The 27889-nt window shown below is 37.6% G+C and overlaps 1 protein-coding gene across 4 annotated transcripts in view; it reads right to left on the reverse strand.

Annotated features, from left to right (window-relative positions):
* CSMD3 (CUB and Sushi multiple domains 3) overlaps positions 1–27889 on the reverse strand; it is a 712079-nt gene that overhangs the window by 380342 nt on the left and 303848 nt on the right. For all 4 annotated transcript variants that reach the window (XM_066990669.1, XM_066990670.1, XM_066990673.1 and 1 more), the window contains one exon: positions 13089–13210. In XM_066990669.1, coding sequence (XP_066846770.1) covers positions 13089–13210 — 122 coding nt within the window. The remainder of the gene's footprint in view (positions 1–13088; positions 13211–27889) is intronic.

The raw sequence follows: 27889 nt of genomic DNA on the forward strand, positions 1-27889 counted from the left end.
GCAGACACTTTGGTTTAAACTTAAGTCAGTGCATTTAATGTGTTCCCTATCACATAAAGTATTATAGAACTTTAATATTATAAAATAGAATATATATATAAATTTTTCCTCTAAGCAAATCTTTCAGATTGGATATTGCCATATTTTCTCACTTTAAACATCTTAACCTTTGCAAATACTATTTAATTATACCTCTAAAAAATTACTAGTGTGTTTAAGTAAAAATAAGTTATATCCACTTGCTTTATTGAGCCACTAGAAAATAAGATAGATACATTTTTTGATCTGGACCCTGGAGGAAATGACTAGTAACTAAATTTAGGCTGGTATGGGAATCAAATTTGTACCTAGAAGACGGTAAGAGAAGTTAGATTTGGAAATTCCAGCTGTTTTTCTAGTGCCAAAACATTTAACGTTGATCCATAAAGAAATCAATTTCTGCAAGTATTATCTTTCAAAAACAAACGAACAAAAAAGGTATGATCAAAATATACTAGCAACAGCAAGAACTCCACCCCAGTCAAACATGTGCAAGATACTTACTTTCATCACTTTCCACTGTTACTCTAGAATAACAGCATCAACCAAACGAACAAAACTATAGATTGATGCCCATCCTTTGCTCAACAGTCAAAACAAATTCTCTGTTTACCTTCTTCACTGGAAAAAGTGAAACCAAACAAGGAGATGAAAATACATGTTGTTTGTATCTGTATGTCCTTAAATGCCCTCAGTGTGGTTAATTGCTTTTGTGCTGAGGATGTCAGACTACTTCTCATTTAGTAAATGATGTACATTTATATCAGATGGTATGAGGTAATGAAATTATGCCATCTGATTGATCACTTTACCTCCATAATTTTCCATAGAATCATAGGTCCATCAACAATATAACCATGTTATTGTATCTTTCATTATGGAAGAATAATTTCAGTAGGAAATGTATCATTTATTATAAAAATGAGGTTTAGTTTTATTTAACATTAATACTACCAAAATGTAATCAACTAAAATTAGGTGTCTAATAAAAAAACGATCACTTTCACTACCTTCACAGATAGTGCTTTTGCACAGATAAGCTATTTGGAGAGGAATTCATCTTGCTTATTTTGGACAATTTCTCTTAGGATACGTAATTAATCAGTATGTTAGAATTCATGTCTCCAGTGAAACTAATATCTCTTCATTAACTTTAGAGAGAGTCTAAAATAAAAGGTCTACCAGCTATGGCACTTAACCTTTTTTTGACAAGTTAGATGACATTGATATGCACAAAGTCTTTCTCTCCCATAAAATCATCCATCCATATCTTCTTCACTGCAGTTGTGAAAAAGATGAGGATGATTGTATGTAGAATGATGTGTTAATTATTTCATATTGCATCTAGCTGAATATGACTCCCTATCCGGGTAGCATTTGATACTTTAGCATAACAAAGAAATGAAAGAAACTGTAGATTTTAGAGAAAGGTAAGTAAAAATAAAATTGCTTGTTACTTATGAGGTACAGAAACATGTCTATATTCTTAAAAAGAAATGTGCATCCCAAGTTGGACACAGCTAACCTAAGATAACGATTGTTTTCTTAAGAGGACAAGATCAGAATAGTAACGAGGTCAGCTGTAAACTAAAAGGAGAAAACAGTTCTGAAATATCTCTAAACATTACTATACAACAAAGAAAAAAAATATATGCCGGAGATCAAAAGGCTAAGAATTTGAAGTTTACAAAAGCCAAGACATTATATTTGGAGCCAATGATTTCAACACAAGAAAGGGAGACAGGGATGGCCCAGGTAGCCTGAAAAGTATAATTAGAGAAGACCATTATAGATTATGGTAATAGGCACAAGCAGCTAAATATATATATATATATTATATATATATATATTTAGATAAAGCAACAATAAAAAGAATTCATGAACATCCTTCCGTCATAAAACTAAGTTCAATGTCAGAGTTGAAAAATAAAATAAAAATAATTGTTCTGTAAGAGTACTGCAATCCTCGCTACAGGAAGGACATGGACGTGCTAGAGCGAGTCCAGAGAAGGGCGACCAAGCTGGTGAGGGGTCTGGAGAACAAGTCTTACGAGGAGCGGCTGAGGGAGCTGGGCTTGTTCAGCCTGGAGAAGAGGAGGCTCAGGGGCGACCTTATCGGTCTCTACAGTTACCTTAAAGGAGGCTGTAAAGAGGTGGAGGTTGGTCTGTTCTCCTACGTGCCTGGTGACAGGACGAGGGGGAATGGGCGAAAGTTGCGACAGGGGAGTTTTAGGTTGGATGTTAGGAAGTACTTCTTTACCGAAAGGGTTATTAAGCATTGGAATGGGCTGCCCAGGGAGGTGGTGGAGTCACCATCCCTGGAGGTCTTTAAAAGACGTTTAGATGTAGAGCTTAGCGATATGGTTTAGTGGAGTACTTAGTGTTAGGTCGGAGGTTGGACTCGATGATCTTGAGGTCTCTTCCAACCTAGAAATCTGTGATACTGTGATAAGAAGGGGCTGAATGCTTCTAATTAACTTGTCCCTCCTGTTCTCTCATTCAGTAGTTTGTTAAAATCAACATCCTTGTAAGCAGCATAAAATCCGCCCTTTATCATCCCTCTGAGAGTAAGCAGTCTGATCCAAAACAAAACAGCGAAGTCAGTGACTGATGCCAGCCTAACCTACAGCACGTGCTAAACATTCTCAAGGGGAAAACGCAGGAGTGATATTAGTGACTTATGTCTCAGTGGATGTGGCTCCCCTTCAAGCATCCCCTTCAGTTCACAATGTGAATGGTGCCGTGAGCCTTTACAGAAGCCACTTCATAGAAAATAAATAGGCCTATCAAACTATGGGTAGCTCAATTTTCCATAAGATATCAGCAAAAGGTGTATACAGAGCAGAACACTTTACAATATAAAGATCACTCACAAGAGCAACCAAGTGAATTCAAGTGTGGAGGAAAGATACAAGTCTTTGTGCCAGAAAGTCATCAAACAAAATAGACTAAACATACCAATTGTTTGTAGTGCATGAATTAGAAACTTTCTAAAGAATTATCTGGGCCATAGACATTGATGTCTTTTAAAAAGTTCTAGCTATGTTTGTATTCAGAGTGTACAGTAGAAATAACTCGGACCACTTTTAGGAACCTATAGAACTAAACTGAACTAAAATTCAGGTTCAGCCTTTAATTCTACCTAAAGATTTAAATAAAGGCAGTGTTAATTCTTTAAACTCTAGTTATGGCTAGACCTTAAAATTGCTGTTGGCCAAAAGAGAAACAGTTATTCCTGCTCCAGTTATTGCAATAGGTGTGATCTCTCATCTATCCCCTATGGGGAGAACATATTTTCACAATGTGAAAGAGGTGCTACCAGCACCACACAAGCATTCGCTCACTCTCCCAAAGTGGGATGGAGGAGAGAATAAAAAAATAATAATATTAATAATAATAATATTAATGATTAAAAAAAGGTTAAATTTTTGTTTAGAGATAAAGACATTTTAATAGGACAGAAAATAAATGGAAAATAATAATAATGATAAAAGAATACACAAAACAAGTGATGGACAATGCAATTGTTCACCACCCACTGACCAATGCCCAGCCAGTCCCCAAGCAGTGGCAGACCCCACCCCTGGCCAACTCCTCCAAGTTTCATTGTTCAGTATACTGTCATATAGTATGGAATGTCCCTTTGGCCAGCCTGGGTCAGCTGTCCTGGCTGTGTCCCCTCCCAGCTCCTTGTGCACCTCCAGCATTTTCACTGGCAGGACAGTGTGTGAAAGCTGAAACGTCCTTGACTTTGAGTAAGCACAGCTCTGCAACAGCTAAATCATCAGTGTGTTATCATTATTACTCTCATCTTAAACCCAAGTAAGTACCATAAACCACAGTAAGTACCATACCAGCTACTAGGAAGAACATTAACTACCTCAGCTGAAACCAGGACAACAGGGCTCATACACTCACAGAAATTGCAGGAAGAAAAAAAAAAAAAAATTTAGTTAGATAACATCTACAGTAACTAAGGAAATGCATCTGTCTTCTTCTCATAATGAAAACAGAGACATAGTAAAATTGAAGGATTGGAGGACAAGTCATTAATCCGTTTGTGATTACATTATCTTTTTTTTTCCCCCTCCAAATCTGACTATTTATTTCACAATTTCTCTCCAATGCTTAAACCACAGCACATCCATATACCTCCTGACTCCAACTCCTCTTTCATCAATTGATTCCATTCCCTCACTGCCAAATCTGCTAAACTCCTGTCTCAGAAATATTGGATTATTTTTTATGCTTTTATGCCAATAAGACAATCTCCTTTCTCTCCAAATGTGTTTCTAATATATATATATATAATATATATAATATATTATAATATATATATTTTATATATATATATTAAACTGCTTTATGTATATTACTGTCATTTTTAACTGGATCAAAATCATAGAAACAGATTGGCTTGGGTTGGAAGGGACCTTAACAATCATCCAGTTCCAACCCCACTGCCATGGGCAGAGATGCCACCCAATAGATGAGGTTGCTCAGGGCCCCATCCAACATAGCCTTGAACAACTCCACTGATGGGGCATCCACAACTTCTCTGGGCAACCTGTTCCAGTGCTATACCACACTGTGAGAAAAGTATTTCCTCTTAATAACTAATCTTGATCTCCCCTCTTTTAGTTTAAAACCATCCCCCCTTGTCCTATCACTACATGCCCATGTAAAAAGTCACTCTCCATCTTCTTTATAAGCCCCTTTAAGTACTGAAAGTACAAAATGAAGTCTTCCAGGAGCCTTCTCTTCTCCAGGGTGAACAACCCCAGCTCTCTTAGTCTTTTTTTCATAGGAGAGGTGCTCCAGTCCTTTGATCATCTTCATGGCAGCCCTCCCCTGGACTCTCTCTAATCGACTGACATCCTTCTGGGTGCTCCAGGCCTGGAAGCAGCACTGCAAGTGGGACCTCACAAAGGCAGAATAGAGGTCCCCTTTCCACAACCTGCTGGCCACTCCTCTGTTGATGCAGCCCAGCCTGTAGTTAGCCTTCTGGGCTGCAAGTACACACATGCTGGCTCATACCAAAACCCCAAGGTCCTTCTCTGGGGAGCTGCTCTCATTGCGTTTTTCTCCCTGTCTGTACCCATGTCTGGGATCTCCCCAACCCAGGTGCGGCACTTTGCACTTGGACTTGTTGAACCTCATTAGGTTTATGTGGGCACACTTCTTAAGCTTGTCCAGATCACTTTGGATGGCATGGCTTTCTTCTGTTGCATCAGCTGCACCACTCAGCTTCGTGTCATCTGCAAATTTGCTGAGAGTTCACTCAATTTCATTAAGTCATTGATAAAGACATTAAACAGCAAATGATTTTGAATGATATGGAAGAATAGCAGCAATAAAACTAAAAAACAATTCAATAGCTTATGAACAGGAGTGAAGTATTTTACATCTCCTAGTTCCATATATAATAAATTATCTTCTTTTGACAAATACAGCACCAGATTTTCTTTATCCACAAATAACATGGAAGAAAAACTGGATTATGGTTAAAATATATAGTTAAGAGTGAGGTTAAATATTATCATATTTTCTGATCATTTCATTGACTGAAACACCTGCAGTATATCTTGACAACAGGCTTAGGAAAAGCCAAGTTTGAGACATTTGATTTTAAAAAGAGCTATCGTGTTGTTTGTTCAAACAGGTCTGACTAAAAGAGACATCATGAAATGAGTGTTTGATTTCATGGTAAACTACCCAGCCTGCCTGAGATTTATACTGTCAACATGAATAAATATGCATGGCAACTGGGTTTAAGCTTGATGAGAAGCTTAGGAAATGTTCCATTGACAATAGTTAATGAGATAACACAGCTGTGGTAAATTAAATGTAAACATTCAGCTTTTTTGCTGAGTTTATTTCGCATATTTTGGCTTTGCCTAAAAAGCACACAAACAGAAATGCAAAGATGAAATTTTTACAGGAGGGAAACAGCAACATCGTGACATAAGGAAGGAGTAGGGAAAGAATGGAATATAAAATATTTGACAGCCACAGAAAGACCTAGCAAATATACATATATATATATATAAGAGAAACAAAAAATGAACAACCAACTCCCAACTCTCAGAAGCAAATCATTATTGATTTCAAAATTATTTTGACATGGAATAGATAAAAGAAGGTGAGCACTGGCAAACTGTTGAAACATTCAGGATACATTTACCTATTTATTCAGATAGTAAGAATACTTTTACGCATTAAATACACTGAATATAAAATATAAAATATGATGGTGACAAATGAACAGTAACATAGGATATGATCATGTCAAATTTCTTTTTATATAAATTCCTGTCAAGTACAATTAACAGAAGAACCTATTTTTCTAATCCATCAAATTTAAGAGTGATGTTGTATGTTTAATTTCTCCTTAAAATTTTTGGAAAACTGCTTGATCTGTTTTTAAAGAATCTCTTTTGCTTATTTTTCTGCTTCCTTGTGGTGAATTTTATGTGGTGTGAATACGTCTGAGATCTGTCAGAAAGGCTGTCATTCTAGCACCGATGCTTTCCACAGCATTTCTATCACCGTGGATTACAAAAAAATCAACAAGTATAATTTGTAAGATTTGAAGTCTGGTTAACTTTAGCCCTAGTTCTGATCTCACTTAAGTTTTAGCCTGTTATTAAATCTAGACTAAGCATTTTATAGCGCATCCTTATGAAGAACAAAATCAAGAATCAAAACTGACACTTTCTCATCCCATATGCTACTTAAGCTAAACAGCATGAACTAGGTTTTACTGCAGCCCAGCAAGTATGATTTTTTCCATTACTAGTAAAAGCCTTCAGGATTTGTACTGACCTGACAAGAAGCTTCTCTGCATTATTTGGTTTTCTCTTGGCCAAAGCTGGTTTTAGCATGCTTAAGCTGTGATAACAATTCACAGCTGTGAATTTGTCTCACTAGAAGCAAGAGTTGATACTTTGATTTACAGAACCAAAGAAACATAGGAACTAAGGCTGTGTCACCAGACAGCACAATACAGAAAATCTTGCAATGCTCCTAACAAAATGAAACTTTTTCCATGATTCTATTCTGTAAGTTCAGGGAAAAAAAGAAAAAAAGAAAAAAAAAAAGGAACTAAACAAAAAAGCCTTTGCATGAGCTCAATCCACCCAGCATTTTCTTTTGTAAAATGAGGTGCTATAGTTATTTACTGCATGAAATTTTAAAGACACTTTCTTCAAATCTTTAGATTCTTCTACCTATAGTTTTCCCATACAAAGCTCTAAATAAACAAGTCTGATCTATGCTTCTCTCTTCGGAGGTTGCAAACTGCTATTTCCCTTTAACAAAGGCTGTTAGTCCATGAATAAAACAAAACTTTGTTACTAGTCACATGGAGAACAGGGCCAAACAGGACCTGAGAGAAAGACAGCCCTGGAGCAAGATGTAAGTAACTGTAAAATTCAGCCTGTAAACTGCTTTCTGTGCATACAGTTCATATCTGAGACAGACTAAATGAAATGTGATACCACAGAAAATTATAAACAATATTTCCAGCTATTTCTTGATAAGAACTATAACTCTAACCTAGATGAAACCAGGACAAAATAGAAGTGTTCTTTCCTTTTTCCAGTTACCAGGGACTTCACCTGACTGCCACAACTTTTCACGTGTGATGGAGAGAGGCCTGGAAACTACATCAGCCAATTCCCTCAGGACCCTGGGATGCATGTCATCAGGCCCCATAGATTTGTACTTCTTTAGATTCATCAGGTGGTCTCGAACCTGGTCATTGCTTACACTAGGTGGGACTTTGCTCCCCCAGCCTCCATCTACAGGTTTAGGGAAATGAAAGACTTGGGAAGCCTGACTGGCAGTGAAGACTGAGTCAAAGAAGTTGTTGAGTACTTCAGCCTTCTCCATGTCTGTCGTTAAGAGTTCAAAATGAATGATGAAACTACATGATGAGTTTGTACAACATCCCATGAGATATCCAAGTATCATTTCCCTAACTAGATGTGAGAGATGTAATGAGGTTGAATCCAAACTGAGAAAACCTTATTCTCGTTTCTCTGCAGGTATATTTCCTATGGACTCAAGGGATTAACAATATGAGAATCACCGTTCAGGCCAAAGCATCAAATTTTCAATTCTGTTCTGTATTTAATGTACCACAGAGAGGCACATGTTGAATGTTCTTTCAGGCAAATCTCTGTAACCCTAGCTTTGGCATTTTAGATCCATTTTTTGAGACTAATAATGAAAGATTTATAAGGAGGTCTCTATTTGACATTGCATTCCCTACGTGAGGTATATATTTTTAGATAGACTGACAACTACATATATTCAAAATTAAGGAAAGAATGCAATATTTATCAAGACTTAATGACAAAACTCATAAACATTTAAGTAAAACATACACAAATAGGTAGATACCCATAGACTAATATAAAAAATTGAGAAAAATATTTTTAAAATATTCTGTTTGATGCTCTTGTCACATTTTATATACATTTTTTTTAATGATGATTTGACCACATTGTGGCATGCAGTGCATTGTTCCTTATATGTTGTCAAGACAGTTTATCTCATTTTAATATTTGCCAATTTTTACAAGCAATAATAATAATAATTAAATACGTAGAACAGATTTTCACATCAAACAAAATAATCCATTGTGCTGTATTTTGCCATACATTTCCCATACATACATACATACATATGACCTCCAGTTTCAATTAATCATGTTGGACAGCTCATAGCAAATAGGTCTGCTACTAGCATGCTACACTTTTGTATACATTCACATACAGTTTTAAAGCCAAGATACTCTTTCTAACCAGACAGTAAAAGGTATAGTAACATTAAAAAAAAAAAAAAAAGACACAAAAAAAGTTTTGTTTAAAAATATGTAATGAGAATATATTTACATTTAAGAGCTTCAGAGGGGAGGCATCCCTTCTTTGTTTTCTCTAGCAAGGGACATGAGTGGAACAAGAGGTTCTATATGCATGTCAGCAATAAAAAGAAAATGAAGGGAGCTAAGGGCTCTCCACTAATGGAGCAGGTCACATGGTGACAAAGGACATGGAAAAGACTGATATACTGGATGCTTTTTGCACTTCTGTCTCACTGAATTCAGGAATTACAGAACCCTGAGATCAGATGGAAAGTGTGGAGAAAGGAAGACTTTCAGTAGAAGAAGATCAATTTAGTGAAAATGTAAACTAATTGGATATACAAAGGTGGTGAGGGAACTGACGAGGGAAGGTGCACCACTTGACCCATTGTTTTTTAACAGGGAAGGTCTCATGGGTGATGGTTGGAGGCTGTCTTGTGCATAGGTGATAATGAGATGACAGAATTCTCAATCCTTGCAGAAGCAAGAAGGGTGGTTACCAGAACTGCTACTTTAGATTTTCAGAGGGCAGATTTTGGCCTATTTAGGGAACTGGTTGAGAGAGTCCCTTGGGAGGCAGTTCTGAAGGGTGAAGGAGTGAAGGGAGGCTGGACATTCTTCAATAAAGAAATCTTGAAGGCATAAGAGCAGGCTGCCCCTAGGTGCCGAAAAATGAGACAAGCAAAAAAAAAGACCAGCATGGCTGAACAGAGCTTCTTCTGGAACTCAGGAAGAAAAAAAGAGTTTATGACCTTTGGAAGAAGGAGCCAGCAACTCTGGAGGACTGCAAACATGTTGCGAGGTTATGCGGGGACGAAACTAGAAGCGCCCAAGCCCAGATAGAATTTAACTTGACTATGGCAGTAAAAGACGATTTAAAAAGTTTTTATAAATGTATAAACAACAAAAGGAGGGCTAAGGAGAATCTCCATCCTTTATTGGATGGGGGGGTGGGGCTGGGGGGAGGGGGTGAGAAGAGAGAGAGAGAAAAAGACAGCAGATGAGCAAAAGGGGAGTAACTTAATGTGTTCTTTATGTCAGTCTTTATTAGTAAGACTAATCCTTCTCAGGGTACCTATCCTGCTGAGCTGGAAGACAGAGACAGGGAGCAGAATAAAGCCATTATAATCCAAGAGGAAATGGTTAGCAACCTACTACACTCCTTGAACACATACAAATCTACAGGGCCAGATGGGATTCATCCAAGGGTACTAAAGGAGCTGGCAGAAGTGATTGCCAAATTACTTTCAACAATTTATCAGCAGTCCTGACGATCAGGGGATGTCTTAGTTGACTGGAGATTAGTGACTGTCACACCTATCTACAAGAAGGGCAAGAAGAAAGAACCATAGAATTAAAGGCCTGTCCATCTGACCTCAGTACCAGGGAAAGTCATGGAGCAGATCATCTTGACTGCCATTGCACAGCACCTACAGGAAAACCAAGTGATCAGACCCAGTCAGCATGGGTTTATGAAAGGCAGATCCTGCTTGAGTAACCTGATCTGCTTCCAAAGCAAAGCATTTGATCTGTTAAGAGTTTTGAGAGAAAGACAAGCCTAACAGGCACCTCCATAGATATAGAGCTACCGTAGAGAGTCCTGCAAAGGGAATACTAAGACGATTAAAGCACTGCAGCATCTCAGGAAATGCTGAGAGAGCTGGGTCTAGTTTGCCTGAAGAAGGCTCAGTGGGATCTTAACGCATATAAATATCTGAAGGGAGGATGTATCAAAGATGGAGCCAAACTCTTTTTCAGTGGTGTTCAGTGACAGGATAAGAAGAAATAGAACAAACTGAAACACAAACATGGGAGGTTCTTTATGAACTGAGGAAAACTCTTTTTCATTGTGAAAGTGACATAAGCACTGGAACAGGTTGCCCGAGGAGGCTATGGAGTTTCACTTCTTGGAGATATTCGAAGCCCATCTGGACATGGTCCTAGACAACCAGCTCTTACATGTCTCTGCTTGAGCAGGGCGGGTGGAAAAGATGACCTCCAAAGGTCCCTTCTAACCTCATTTATTCTGTGACGCTGTGAACCATGCTTACTTCACCACTTGAGGGCAGTGAAACACTGGAACAGGTTGCCCAGAGGAGTTGTGGATGCCCCCTCTCTGAAGTGTTCAAGGCCAGGCTGGATGGGGCTTTAGGCAACCTGATCTGGTGAAAAATGTCTCTGCCCATGGCAGGAGGGTTGGACTTAGATGATCTTTAAGGGTCCCTTCTAATTCAAACCATTCAATAATTCTAGGATTCCATAACAACCAGAGACAAAACGTGCTCACTTCTTACTTTCCTGCACTCAGCTTTAAATCCAAAATTCCTTAAAACAAAAAGTGGAAATGTGTAAGGAAACAATACTGATGAATAATGCTTTTGAATGCTCCAGTGAAAAATACTTTTGATCGCAACAAAGTTTTGGAGTTTTGAAGATAACACTGCATCATCATGTTATGAATTGGTGAGGAAGATGAAGGATGGCAGTATCAAGACATAAATACTTCTGTCCAAAAGTGTAATTCTTAAACCTCTTCAAGTCATTAATATCTTAACTCTGGAGCCACTTGAGATTTGCCAGATGGTACATACTAATTGTGAGCTTAAAGTCATTCTCACATGACTTTTTTATGTAGGCATGCTCTTGCTGGATTTAAGAAAGTAATATATTTGAAGTAAAAACATGTCCTAAAGGGTCTTCATTTAATTCTATACATTAGCTCAATGATGGTTTTCAAACCAAATATTTAGATCACGTGTTCAAATTGTAGGAAGTGCACTTAGCTTCCTCAAAGAACAGGATATTAAATCCTATACACTGCCAAATTTGACAGAATTTGCTCTCAGAAATTCTAGACATGCATCAATTTAATCTTGTTTCCTAAGGATTTGGGTTAATAAAAATAAAAATTTATAAAAATATGAAGCTTCTTTTGGTTAGAGAAATGGAGCTTTATTATTTTGAACTTTGGAAACATTTCTGAAACTGCAAATGTCACCTGGAGGACAGACAACTATTGCTCTCTGCATCATCTTTCAGGACCTCTTGACAGATTTTTAAAGATCTATAAATTGGATAAACTGGATTAAAAGTCCTTAGAACAAGTATAAAACAAACAAACAATCCCCTCAATATCACCAAACTCCCACCAAAAACATCTACCCTTTTCATTATGAATATTCCAGTCACTTGATTAAATATTCTTTTTTCTTCTTCCAAAGTGGAGCACAGAGGTGGCTGGAGACAGATTCTTCCACACAGGACATTGTAAGAGGAGTAGACAGAGAAATCTAACAATGTAGCCAAATGGCTTCTGAAATGGAATCAGGTTTTCACTGCTTCATGATTAATAAATTCAGTGTGGATGGGTAGGCCTTCAAAGCCTCTGTGATCAATTCATGGAGTGTGATGCAGATGGCAACACAGAAAAGAAATGAGGAGGTAGAACATACTCCTGATAGCAGCAAACACAGATGTTGATAAAACATTACTGAACTATACAGTTAATTTCTTTTGTATTACTTCTAAACAAGTCCATTACTCTCAGTGCAGATGAAGTGATACACCTAGAAATACAGTCATTGCTGCCAGGTGCCTAGCTGTTGAAATTAAGGACAACTGGTATCATAAGTTAGCTTTATTGCTTTTATTTGACTCATCTGGCATTATCAGAACTCCTAGTGCTTTGTTATAAACTGTAGGTATAAAGTGTGTGAGATTTCAATAAAACAGTTCAGACAGTGAAATAAGTTATACAACTTTATAATAGTCCTTCAAGAAGTAAAAGTGAATTCATGAATTTCAGTGATTTCTCACATAGTCTGAGGCCAAATACAATGCAAGCACTTTTACACAGTGCAGCTCTACTAACACAGTGTTTGTGGACCCATTATATTGTTTCATATCATGGGTAATTTCTTCTGGGAATTCATTTCGAGAACCATATAAAAACATGATGGCTACTACTTGGCATACAAAAAGTAAAACACTCTTAGGAAAAACAACATGTTTTAACATCTGTCCATACCCATCTAATACCAGCCATTTCACAGAAATTTCTGCAATGTACCACATACAGCTGCTGAACTGTAGAAACAAATCATATTAGTAACAAATGTCATGGCCTACTTATGCTTTTGTGGCATTTATTTTTAAAGCAAAGCCAGAATGTTAAACTTACCTTATTAGTATTGATAGCTGTGATGACCCACACACACTGAGCATTGCTGTCATACTGGAATGGAAAATTGGGTGATGTGAAAGTGCCGCCAGGACCCTGAAGATTGGATCCACAAGTCTTAACTGCAAAAAGAAAGTTCACCTTTTAATTCAAATATGAAATGCATGTAGCAGTATCATAAAACAAGCTCTAATTTAAGTTAATTGAGATATAAAGGATTAAAATACCACTGAGCAAAAATAGAACTACCTAATACGAGACAATGGAATGACTCATGTCTAGTTATTCTAACAAAATAAAATATACTTTCTCGTGTCCAAGCTTTTCTTTCAAAAAACTAACATACTTGGAGTGAAAAGAGAAGCTGTACTAAGAGAAATTGCTCTATTTATTTTAAAAGAACACTTTAATTTGAATGGTTAAGAAGAATTTAGTAAGTTTATGCTATTACCTTCTTGAAAGACAAGAATTTATGAAGTAGAACACAAAGCTCACTCTCTTATCATTGTATATTTTTGTTTGTTTATTTGTGTATGACTGTCAACATTTTTCCTAGAAACTTTAAAGGAAACGTGTAAAAGTCTTATACAAAATAGTGCTATCTGTTTTTAAGTATTGTAAATAACATTTAGTTACAAATTAAAGTCAGTATGGTTGTTTACATTAGTATACCATAAAAACAAAACAAAACAAGAAACCCACAACCCACCTGATATAATTATTTACTTTAGGTTTCATCTAACATCACAAATACCCCGAAGGACAGAAACAGGGACATTTCTGCTGGAGAATAACACTTTTTAGGCACTAACTTCAGCCTGCTGAAGCCAATGAAAGGCCTTTATTGTCGGCTCCTTAATACTTCGATCTTTGCTGAATGCACAGTTGTTTTTTCCTGGATGCAGACTAGTTTATCCTTTTTCCCCATTAGTCACCAGAAATAATGTAATTCAAAATGGAAGCACACAGTTAACCACTCCTTAAAAAAAAAAAAAAAAAAAAAAAAAAAAAAAAACCTCCTTAAGCATTTTGGCTCATTTCTGGTTCTAGCCTTCACTGCATTTCTGCTGGTATACAGTTATTACACTTCTGGTGATAACTTGGTAACTTCTGCAGCTATATGAAAATCACCTGGTAAATATGACCCCGTTAAAAGAGGTCATTCATAGAACAATTATGTGGAATCTCCAGTGTGAATTGTTTATGCACCATTTTTTTTTCACCATACAAATTCACAACCAACACCTAGAACATTAAAAACTTCCTAAATTCTCAGGAAAACAATGCTGGTGATTGATTACTGTGACATTTTTTCTTCATATACTACGCAATTTTAAATACTTCAGAGAGGAAGAAAATAAATTAAGGTTACTAGAAAAGACAATCAAATGTGACAAGCACATTGTTTCTTCACTACTTCCACACAATTTGCACCACCTTTATCCCTCAGAGAATCATCAAATTATGTATGTTAGAAAAGACCTTCAAGATCATCATCAATACTATAGTCTGTAACACAACAGATATATAAATAAATAATCCCTTTAAGGTTTTAATGTCTACATGATTATTTGATTGATTTCATTGCATTTTTCAGGCAACTGATGAACAAATCACATCTGTGTTTTTTGACAAGTATCAGTATAACTGCACTGAAACCAATGTTCTGCTCTATTACAGTTATATCATATTATAATATGCTTATGTTTTATTTTCTAGTCTATAACACATAGTTTGCAAATTAAAAAATAAATAAGCAAATAAATAAATGATTTATTTTCCCAGTAATTTGTCTGCCTCTCTGCATGTCAACACTGCATTTTCTTGTTCAATATCATCATTGCTTCTTTTATCCTTTTACTGGTTGTCTTTATTTCAACAGGCATCCCAAGTTACCTGCCTCTGATCACATGAGATTCATTATCAACCACTGCAGCCTTTGAAGGGCTGCAGAGCACCCTTCTCTGTAATGTAGTGGAATGTAATGTATGTAGATGTATGTGTAGATGTATGTGGAATGTAATGTAATGTATGTAATGAATGTAATGGAAATGTAGTGTAAGTACACTTGCAAAACTAAGATGATTTTTTGTTTAGCTTTCAGTGATCATTTGAAAACCACTCCTGGACTATTGTAGTCCACTTGGTCTACATAAATTCTCTGATTTATTTTTTGAAAATTTTAAAGACTTCCCATGTCTTTGTTTCAAAACATTCCCAGACCACCCTTCTGAATTCTCGCAGTTGCTCACAAGATAAGTCGCCTATCTGTGAACTGCCATTATGGTTCTGTGACGGTTCTCGCAGCACTGCAAGGCTTAAGCAAAGTAGATGAAAAAATAAACTGTTCTCACTGAATTTTGGAAGTACTGACTGAGAAGATTTATGCAGTTCTTCACATGAGTAAGTCCATTTAACATGAGCAAAGCTTACAGAGAAGCTGAAAGTTGCAAAAGTAACTATTCTTGAAATAGACAATTCTACTAACCATCTGCTAACCAAATAATATGTCAGATGAATAGTTTGAGTCAACTTTAATTCAGCTCTCTATATTTTCAACTGGTAAACATGCAAAACAGATTAACAATTTCCAAATGCTCTCATGTTATTTACCCATGCCAAAAATGAGAATATAGGGCTGATAAATGGAAGCAAACATGACCTGAGAAATATATTGTTACTCTTTTAAAAGAAGATTATACATTATATGCAGTTTGGCAGCTGAATTATGTAAAGCATACATACACATTTCCTCCATAAAGTTTAATAAGCAGGGACTTTCATAAAACTTCATAAACATGAAGTTTTTCTGAAATCACAAGGTTTTAGAAACATGGAAAAAAAAAAAGTTAATTAAAAGGAAAACAAACTATAATAACAGTAAGAAACTGATTTCCTGAAGACTGCTGAATTGTTTTGTAAAATGCAAAGAAATAAATGTACTAAGAGCTTAATTACTTCTAATTCTGCAGACATGTCTAAATAGAATATAGACATGAAAGCATGAAGAGCATAGAAATGATATTTTTATATTTGTGAGAAAAGATTGCTAATGACAAATTAGTTACTTTCTTTTTCAGTGAGTGCATCAATAATTTCCAACAAAATTATGTTGTTTTTATTTTCTTCCAGAAGAAAGTGTCACAATTTATTTTCAAGTTGAAATGCTGAAGTTAAAAAACAAACAATATGTAGAAAAAGAAAAAAATCACATACATCCACCTTAAGAATTATTGTGTTACTTACCCACTTTTCTGGAATTTGTCAGCACTTAACAGAGGAAACGACTAATTTTGATGAATTTTTACACCACGTTCTCTAGCAACCCCCTCTGTTAGAAACAATATATTGTTGGGATACTTGAAGTAAAATATGTCAGATGTTACTTCTTCTTTATTTAAAATGGTAACAAGTTCTATAACAGTTATTTTTTCATCTCATGCAAATAGTTGTCCATTAGGGACTGTATGGAATTAGGCACCGAGGAATTTAGGTTATCCCAATTTGACTTGCCTTTTTTTCAAATGAAATGGATGACAGTTAAAAGATGGGACAAAGGACAATATCTGTTGTGCAAGAAAACTGATTATCTGTATAACAGATATTATGAACATGATTTTTTTGAGAGAGAAAATGAGGGAACAACCTAAGTGCTATTCTTCTGTCCTAATAAATCTTAGAACAAGTTAGCAATACATGACAACCAAAAGATTCTGCATTCATTTAGAATGTAAACAAATTTTTAAAATTAGGAAATACAAATTTGAATAGAAATAATGATAAGAACTGTAGATTGTAGTGGTGTTGTTGTTTTATGTAAACACTGGTAAGAACTACAACTTTGATAGCAATATAGCTGTCTGGTATTACATTTCAGACGAGCAGCTGCAAAAAGGCTTATTCAAAAAGAAAGACTTTCAGCTTTTTGAACATCCTATAAGATTTTTGCATATGTTGAGAGTGTTATATTACATATTAAAAAATGTATAGCGGTAAGTTAACAACACAACACCTTTTCCTGATTTTGTTGAATCTGTCACATTTTAGAGTTTTGAGAACCCTACTTTACAATCTTAATATAGGCTAGTCACTTGTATGGGTGATTGGGTACCTGTTTCCAAAATACAATGCAGAACGGAAGTTTCACAGGCATTCAGATTCATCATGAGTAGGTTCTTTTGACATAAGAAGATTCCTTAATATAGACATATTTGATATTTATTTTTGAAGAATTTTAAAAGTCTGTCAAAATTCATTATTTACTACTTCAAGTTAAGATCACAGTACAAGCTAGCCTCAAAACACTAGTCAAAATCTGAGCTGTTGCATTTTCCAGTAATTGAAATATTACTAGTGTGAATATCAAGAAATGAATCACTATCACTACTGAGAAACTGATTAGTTCCTTCCTAGTTTGCACCTGTGTCTTCTGAGGTTTCTGTACTGGCTTTGGTTCACTATTAACCAGCTAGAAATCTCTTTATTTTTTGGAAGAGATTTAATGGCATGAATTAGATTACCATTCCTATAGAGATAATACATGCATTTGAAGATTAGTTCTGACTGTGCTTCTGAATATCACAGTATCACAGATTTCTAGGTTGGAAGAGACCTCAAGATCATCGAGTCCAACTTCCGACCTAACACTAAGTACTCCACTAAACCATATCGCTAAGCTCTACATCTAAACGTCTTTTAAAGACCTCCAGGGATGGTGACTCCACCACCTCCCTGGGCAGCCTGTTCCAATGCTTAATAACCCTTTCGGTAAAGAAGTACTTCCTAACATCCAACCTAAAACTCCCCTGTCGCAACTTTCGCCCATTCCCCCTCGTCCTGTCACCAGGCACGTGGGAGAACAGACCAACCCCCACCTCTTTACAGCCTCCTTTAAGGTAACTGTAGAGAGCGATAAGGTCGCCCCTGAGCCTCCTCTTCTCCAGGCTGAACAATCCCAGCTCCCTCAGCCGCTCCTCGTAAGACTTGTTCTCCAGACCCCTCACCAGCCTCATCGCCCTTCTCTGGACTCGCTCGAGCACGTCCATGTCCTTCCTGTAGCAAGGGGCCCAAAACTGAACACAGTACTCAAGGTGCGGCCTCACCAGAGCCGAGTACAGGGGCACAATCACTTCCCTAGACCTGCTGGCCACACTGCTTCTTATACAAGCCAGGATGCTGTTGGCCTTCTTGGCCACCTGGGCACACTGCTGGCTCATATTCAGCCGACTATCAACCAATACTCCCAGGTCCTTCTCTGCCAGGCAGCTTTCCAACCACTCATCTCCCAGCCTGTAGCTCTGCTTGGGGTTGTTGCACCCCAGGTGCAGGACCCAGCACTTGGCCTTGTTGAACTTCATACAGTTGACCTCAGCCCATCACTCCAGCCTATCCAGATCAAGATCTAATACAGAATTTGGAAATACATAAGCATAGAGACATGGATGTCTAACATCTTTAAAAACATTTTTAAATTTATACTAACAGCTTATGGTCACAGATGTATATTGAACTCACTGCCTTTAAACATAACATAAGCAGTTACTTCACTGACTCAGTGACAGCAGTAGTAGCTCAGTAAAATACAAATATGAGACTGATCAAATTTGACCTTTATATTTTTCATAAAAAAGGGATTTTTACTGCACTCATCTACACGCAAATTATTACACACTGATATGTATGATCTGCCATTTAGAATTAATAAGGCTTTTACACTTCTAAGTCACTATATATTTGTGGAAACTGCCATTTTCTTACAGTACCACATCTGATTGCAGACGTACTGTAAACACACACAAAAAGATCATTAATTCATTTTACATGTTACAAATAAAAGAAGACTCGTAAGACCTCATTGTCTTCTAAGCATGGAAGCAGTTCTTGGTGGGAGACAGAAATATGTGACAGCTTTTGCCATTTCAAAATACTAGTCTGCTCTTCAGAAGTTATTATGAGTTTTACTCATATGCACAGATAAGCACATGAATTTTGTATTTGAGATTATTATGGAGTAAGAAAACAACATGGTCAGCATGGCAATTCATTTAGCTAATCAAATATGATACGTACAAAGACGTAGTTATGAAACTTGCACAAAAATTTGTAGGATATCCAGCCTGTTGTCACAGCTTGTGAGCATCAGAAAATTAATATGTTCAAAGGTATGAAGGAAAAATATTTCTGGTGGAATAAGATTTTTTTCTCTGACCTATATATTTTGAAAAGATGAAAATTAATGCTTATCTATTTTCAATTTATTTTAAATAAATAGATAACCACTGTAGTTAATGGAGTTATATATATATCCATAGGAGATAAAAATCCGATATATCAGTTTAAAAGGAAGTATCATTTTTTAAATTTCAAATGACAAATTTCATTGTGACAAATTTCATTGGTGTCACTTAAGAGATTTCCTAAATGTCTAACTTCCTGAGGTGTTTACTTATCGATTTCCTTATCTGTTTTCAAAGTTGTTTTAAAAGATTGAAACTCACTCTAACAATGCATATATGTGCCTTCTAACTGCCAGAGATGTGAAAGCTACATAGTTAATTTAAGACCACACTGAGAAATCATGAATGATAATTATACATATGGAAGTATATGCATGTATGTATAAACTCTAAAGGGAAACAAAATTTAGAGAAAACAATGAACAACGATTTAAAAATCAACATGGATAAATTAATATTAAAGAAAATAAATCTCCTTTTTTGGAGTTTTTACTGAACCTAGTAAAACAGTTAAATAATCAGAGATTATATTTGTTGTACAAGTCATGTAGAAACTTCCGTTTAAAAAATCTAACATCACCAGTAAAACATATAAGCAGCAATACATTATCCTGAGAGCAAAAAAAAAACAAGGGACACCTTCAGTACAGGAAAACTGATTAAAGATATGAAGTCTATTAAAAAACGTAACTGATGATTTGCCTGAGTGCAATAAAAAGCTCAGAACAATGTGCAAAGGAGGAAATTTCAGCTTATCAGACTTCCATGGAAAATTTGCCAAATTACAAGATAACGTTAACCAGATAGACAGACTTTATTTGGTTTTTCAAAGAGCTATTAGCAAGGCCTGTCACTGAGAAGAGCCTAAATGGGAAAAAGTGAAAAGCAGTTAACCAACTAGAAAAAAGATAAAATAATGAACTTACAGATATTTCCATCACAGTTCTTATAAAGAATATAAACGTGTGTATATATGTATGTATAGATGTAGAGAATGAATTTATATATTAAATGCAGAAAAGAACAAACATTTTAGACATTTTAGCATACCACATAATACACTAAGGTCTTTCCAGCTAGTAGCTAGACCAAACTTTGTCCATTTTTTAAGATTCAAGGAATGAAAAAAAAATAATAAAGGTCATTCTAACTTAAAAAAAATAAATAAATCACTAGTCACCAACCTTTAGACAATTTGGTCTTTGGAAGCTTCCATAAAAGTCTCCCTATTCTTGATTAATAGTACATATGTGAAAATAGCAAATAATAGTGTTGCTTTTTTCTTTTCTAAAATAAAATTTCAGCTTTTGTATACTTAACTAGGTTGTGAAAAACAGAACCTCACTGTTTGCAAAGTAATAAGTACGTTTTGGCTATACCTGACTTCAAAACAGTAAAAGGAGGTATTTCAATAGTTTTGTCTTATGCATTCTAATTTGAAAAACAGAAACCAAGATTTATTATTATTATCACTATTTAGTTGACTTTTTAAAGTTCTGTTTACATCTGACAGCCATTGCTATTCTAAAATTATTTCTGGATACTGTGTGAATTTAATTATTCAGACAGTAAATTTGTCATTGTTATATCTCATGCTGTATACCAACAACACATTTCAGATTAATAAAAATCTAGTATAGAATTTAAAAAAATAAATCTAAGTAGTATTTTAAGAGTGTATGGAACAGTAAACAAATCCTACTATTGAAACAAACAAACAAAAAAAACCCTTCAGTGAAATTTTCCAGAATGAGAGGACCTTTCATTGTTGCATTTAAAATAAATGTTCTTGTTTGTTTGTTTGTTGCTGATCTAGCTTGTACAGTATACAAGGGAAAAGAATGCATAAAAGAAATAAAGTATATGAGGAAATCTGACACAGAACAGAACTGTGAGAATACTAGTTTACAATGACAAGGTGAAAACTCAGTATAATTGAAAGCATGGCTAAAATTCCCATCAACTTCCTTTGGAGAGAAAAAAAAAAAAAAAAGCCTTTCATTAACAACCTTTTCATATATATATCATATTTATGTATGCATGTGTGGGTATATACATATACAATACCTATATATATATATATATATATATATTTTCATGCATGTAACTGGCTAAGTAGCCAAAAAAATGGAGCAGCTCCAGGGGCTGAAATGGGGTCCTGGGCAGGGCAAGGGGAAGCCTCAGGTGGGGCTGGGTGCAGTAGAGAAGGCTGTCAGTGCTCCAGGAGTCCTGAGAAAATCTGCTTGCTGCTATAACCACATCGGTTTTGAGCAAGTCACCTATTTGTCACGGCCTACCCAGAACATCTTTCAATGTGGTAATTAAAGAAGGAAAGGATTTCTTTTAATGATCTGACTAAGGATAATAAACAAAGCCTATCTGTGTTTTTCTTTTTTTTTTTTCTTCCCGGCTTTGCCACTTTAGCCAGGTATATAAGAATATGAAGCTAAATAACACTGATGACCTGGCTCAGAATAGCATCATTTATGGTGAAGGACACTTTCTAGGAGTGTAGAACATGCACTTTCAGATGTAGACACAGTAGACGTATTGCTAAAATTTTCAAAAGGTGAACTAAACCAGTGGTCTCTACAGTGCGGTGCATGCATCCCAGGAGCTGCGCAAGAAAATCTATTGAGGTGTTTGGCACCTATTATTAGAATAGAATTTAATGTGGTAATCACAGGTGCTCGCTTCTTTTGGACTTGAGATTATGTGATATTTGCCATGTTGACAGCAAGCTGAATATGAGTCAACAGTGGGTCTTTGCAGCCAAAACGGTCAACCTTACCCTGGAGTGCCTCAAGCACAGCAGTGCAAGCTGGTTGAGGGTTGTCCCACTCTGTGCTGGTATGGCCTCACCTCAAAAACTGTGTGCAGTTTCAGTCACCAAAATGTAAGGACATAAACTACTGGAAAGTGTCCAAAGGACAGGAACAAAGATGGTGGAGGACAACATACCAGCAGTGGCTGAGGTCACTTGGTTTGTTCAGCCTACAAAAGAGAAGACTGAGGGGAGGCCTCATGGTCACCTACAGCTTCCTCATGAGGGGAGCAGAGAGGCAAATGCTGATCTTTCCTCTCTGGTGAACAGTGACAGGACCTGAGGAAATGGCATGAAGCTGGGACAGGGGAGGGTCAGGCTGGATGTAAGGAAAAAGGTTGAGTGGGTGGTCAGGCACTGGAACAGGCTCCCCATGGAAGTGGTCACAGCACCGAGCCTGTAAGAGTTAAGAAGCATTTAGACAACACTCTCAGACGTGTGGTCTGATTTCTGGGTGGTCCCATGCAGAGCCAGGAGTTGCACTTGATGACCCTTGTGGGTCCCTTCCAACTCGTGATACTCTATGATTCTGGGATTCTATACACAGAATAGTTTGTTACATCTATCCCCCCAGATTAAAATATTTATATTTTTAATGTAATAATACAGAAGCTGATACTGTTTGCTGTTTTTTAATCCTATCTACAAAGAATGGAAAAAAAAATAATTCTAATCCTGCAATTTTCTGTAAGCTTTTAGATAATGTATCTTCAGATGATGTTCTGAAAATAACTATTAACAAGTAGGACTAAAATAATAATGACAAGAATGTTCTGAATCTTCACATAGGAGACTGTACATGCAGATAAATCTTAACATACCTCATTAGGCCTAAAAAGTTACATGACAGTCAGAAAACAAGATTTTAATATATTTACAGGCCTGTCAGAGCAATCAAGAGTATATTATGTTGCGTATATGAAGAGTGACAGTTAATGCACATTTTATATATCACTAATTTCTGGTGAAATCACAGAACTGTACTACATTTGAGTAAAACATGTTATTCACATCCAGTAAGACTTCTAGTTAAAGATTTAAAAATCATTTATAAACACTAATTATTTCAGTTTCACAATACCTGCGTGAGGTGAAAAGGCTCATAACTTTTGCAGAAAGAATATCCCTACTTAAAAATTATGGACTGTTTTCAGATGGTCTAAATTTTGGTTGAAATCCTTAATCCTTGCTTATTCTTCAAAGAAAACCTCTGCAAGCTCAGCAGCAGACAGTAGAAAACACCATGACAGGTGTACTTCAAGACATCTGACGATGGCCTAAGTTACACAATAATTCAATTACAAGCTCAGAATTCCTCATTCAAGGCTTTTGCTTTAATTATTAGGTCACCCATCTTTTGTCTCTGTTTGGGAGTGCCAACAGCAGGATCTCTGTTTAAAACATCTCTATGTCTCTATTTAAATGATGTCTAAAGATATAAAGAAATTATAAATTGGATATCAAGCATATATCCTAACCCTTATCCAAAGCCAGATTATTTCCTACAATATATCACTTCTATTTTGCCCAGATTACTTTAAGTCTTTAATTATAACTATTTTAGCTTTCCTTCAAGGAGAAAGCATTCTTCTCTCCACTTACGCAGATATAACATTGCCATACTCAGGCGCAGAATATAATGGGATGCACTTTCTGAAATAGCTTGTTAAAATATTTTGGAGCTCAACAACAAAGAATCAATGATGAGATGGGGAAAAATAAATACTGACACCATGCAAAAATTTAAATATTCATTTTCATTTTTGTACTGGATTTTATAATGACAGTGTCTCATGAATCGAGTCTCCCGGAAGAGTGGAATATATTAATTTCCCCTTATGGGACATCCAGTCTCCAAATTCTGTATTTCTGAATTCAGTTATTTTCTGTGGCCATCCAATTATAATCTTTGTCCTAAAAAATTAATTTCAGTTACAAACTCTACATTGCTTGCATGTGTTGCCATATGTATACACTTGGAAAGACAAATCTGTTTGAAACGGTCATGTCCCCCTCGGAACCAGGCATGCTTTCTAATTTTAGAACAAATTTCCTGTATCTCCATTTAATCTCTCTCTGCCATTGTTGTCTATACCTTAAATAGCGATGATAACACTTTCTTATTTCTTCAGAGGACTAAAGAAAATCGATTTGATAGCCATGCTTGACTCCTACAAAGCATTAACACCCTCTATCTAAATTAAAAAATATGTACGACTTAAGTAATTAATTTAAAAATTAAACTAGCTCTGTGTTAATAACTAGTTCTTACATGACACTCTTGAGATTTATAGGCATTTGCAAAGATTTTTAACTCAATTCTCATTTTTCTTATTGCCAAGCTATGCAAAGGTAAGTTGAAGATATAAATCAGGCATCTAGACAGTAAGCACTATCTATATTGTTTAGCAAAATATGTGTTCCCGTCTGGCTGCAGAAGCCATTAAACTTAATTGGACATATTTTTTAAAAAGTTTTACAAGCGTATTTGTACAGAAGATATATTCTCACTGACTCGTGGGCTTTTACTTTTATGCCTATATCTTTACAGATGTATAACAAAATCTTTCAAATTGTATTTTATACATTCTCATTTAAAATACATTCTTTAACTGATGATACAACATGAGAATGTTTTAATCTTTTAATTTAGGACATCCTGTATATGTTTCACCTCTCTGAGCTATTACTTAAATCTATGTTTGTCTAACATAATGAGGTATGTCATTTCTGTCAATATTTAGGAAGCAGCAGACAGATTTGTTTCAGATAGAATCACAGAATGACGGAATTGTCTAGGTTGGAAGAGACCTCCAGGATCACCCAGTCCAACCTATGATCTAACACTAACAAGTCCTCCACTAAACCATATCACTAAGCTCAACATCGAAACATCTCTTAAAGACCACCAGGGATGGTGACTCAACCACTTCTCTGGGCAGCCCATTCGAATGCCTAACAACCCTTTCAGTAAAGAAGTTCCTCCTAATATCCAACCTAAACCTCCCCTGGCACAACTTGAGCCCATTCCCCCTCGTCCTGTCACCAGGCACGTGGGAAAATAGACCAACCCCCACCTCTCTACAGCCTCCTTTAAGGTACCTATAGAGAGAGATGAGGTCTCCCCTGAGCCTCCTCTTCTCCAGGCTGAACAATCCCAGCTCCCTCAGCCGCTCCTCGGAAGACTTGTTCTCCAGACCCCTCACCAGCCTCATCGCCCTTCTCTGGACTCTCTCGAGCACCTTGATGTCCTTCTTGTAGCGAGGGGCCCAAAACTGAACACAGTACTCGAGGTGCGGCCTCACCAGAGCCGAGTACAGGGGGACAATCATTTCCCTAGACCTGCTGGCTACGCTGCTTCCTATACAAGCCAGGATGCTGTTGGCCTTCTTGGCCACCTGAGCACACTGCTGGCTCATATTCAGCCGACTATCAACCAGTATTCCCTGGTCCTTCTCTGCCAGGCAGCTTTCCAACCACTCATCTCCCAGCCTGTAGCGCTGCTTGGGGTTGTTGCACCCCAGGTGCAGGATCCGGCACTTGGCCTTGTTGAACTTCATACAGTTGGCCTCAGCCCATCGGTCCAGCCTATCCAGATCCTCCTGCAGAGCCTTCCTACCCTCGAGCAGATTGACACACGCACCTAACTTGGTGTCGTCTGCAAACTTACTGAGGGTGCACTCGATCCCCTCATCCAGATCATCGATAAAGATATTGAAGAGGACTGGCCCCAGTACTGAGCCCTGGGGGACTCCACTAGTGACCGGCCTCCAACTGGATTTGACTGCATTCACCACAACTCTTTGGGCCCAGCCATCCAGCCAGTTTTTAACTCAACGAAGCGTACGTCAGTCCAAGCCATGAGCAGCCAGTTTCTTGAGGAGAATGTTGTGGGAAACGGTGTCAAAAGCCTTACTGAAGTCAAGGTAGACCACATCCACAGCCTTTCCCTCATCCACTAAGAGTGTCACTTTGTCATAGAAGGAGATCAGGTTCGTCAAGCAGGACCTACCTTTCATAAACCCATGCTGACTGGGCCTGATTGCCTGGTTGCCCTGCAAGTGCTGCGTGATGACATTCAAGATAATCTGCTCCATGAGCTTCCCTGACACTGAGGTCAAACTAACAGGCCTATAGTTCCCCGGGTCTACCCTCCGACCCTTCTTGTAGATGGGCGTTACATTTGCTAGCTGCCAGTCATCTGGGACCTCCCCTGATAGCCAGGACTGACGATAAATGATGGAAAGCGGCTTGGCCAGCTCCTCCACCAGTTCTGTCAGTACCCTCGAGTGGATCCCATCTGGCCCCATCGACTTGCGTACATCCAAGTGCTGTAGCAGGTCGCCAACCATTTCCTCGTGGATAGTGAGGGCCACATCCTGCTCCCCATCCCCTTCCACCAGCTCAGGGTACTAGGTATCCAGAGAACAACTGGTTTTGCCGCTAAAGACTGAGGCCAGAAAGGCATTAAGCACCTCAGCTTTTTCCTCATCTTTTGTAACTAAGTTTCCCCCCGCATCCAGTAAAAGATGGAGATTCTCCTTAGTCCTCCTTTTTGTGCTGATGTATTTGTAAAAACATGTTTTGTTATCTTTAGAGGCAGTAGCCAGATTGAGCTCCAGATGAGCTTTGGCCTTTCTAATTTTGTCCCTGCAAAGCCTCGCAACATCCTTATAGTCCTCCTGAGTGGCCCGCCCTCTTCTCCAAAGATTATAAACCCTCTTTTTTCTCCTAAGCTCGAACCACAGCTCTCTGTTCAGCCAGGCTGGTCTAGTTCCGCGCCGGTTCGTCTTTGGGCATGTGGGGACAGACCGCTCCTGAGCCATTAAGATTTCCTTCTTGAAGAGTGCCCAGCCTTCCTGGACTCCTCTGTCCTTCAGAACCACCTCCCAAGGAATTCTGCCAACCAGTGTCCTGAACAGCTCAAAGTCAGCCCTCCGGAAGTCCAAGACAGCGGTTTTACTGGTCCCCTTCCTGACTTCGCCAAGAATAGAGAACTGAACCATTTCGTGGTCACTCTGCTCAAGACAGCTCTCGACCACCACATCTCCCACCAGTCCGTCACTGTTTGTGAACAGAAGGTCTAGTGGGGCACCTCCCCTGGTAGGCTCTCTAACCAGCTGCATCAGGAAGCTATCTTCCACGCTCTCCAGAAACCTCCTGGACTGCTTTCTCTGGGCTGTGTTGTGCTTCCAGGATATGTCTGGGAAGTTGAAGTCCCCCACGAGAACAAGCGCTGACGATTTTGTGGCTTCTGCCAGCTGCCTGTAAAACTCCTCATCCGTCTCCTCATCCTGGTTCGGTGGTCTATAACAGACCCCCACCAGGATGCTTGCCTTGTTGGCCTTCCCTCTGATCCTAACCCATAGAGACTCAACCTTATCAGTCCCAGCCTCAAGTTCCTCAACATCAAAACACTCTCTAATATAGAGAGCCACACCACCTCCCCTTCTGTGCTGCCTGTCCCTTCTGAAGAGCCTATAGCCAGACATTGCAGCACTCCAGTCATGAGAGCGGTCCCACCACGTTTCCGTGATGGCAACCCAGTCATAGCCTGCCTGCTGCACGATGGCTTCCAGTTCCTCTTGTTTGTTACCCATGCTGTGTGCATTAGTGTAGATGCACTTCAGCTGGGCCATTTCCTTCTCCCCCGGCCTTGCCATTGTTCCCCCTGGCACAGTTCCAACAAGCCTTATTTCAGCCCCATCCCCCTTCTTTTCTAGTTTAAAGCCCTCTCAATG

This window comes from Anser cygnoides, chromosome 2 (genome assembly GCF_040182565.1).
Source record: "Anser cygnoides isolate HZ-2024a breed goose chromosome 2, Taihu_goose_T2T_genome, whole genome shotgun sequence".
Taxonomy (NCBI): domain Eukaryota; kingdom Metazoa; phylum Chordata; class Aves; order Anseriformes; family Anatidae; genus Anser; species Anser cygnoides.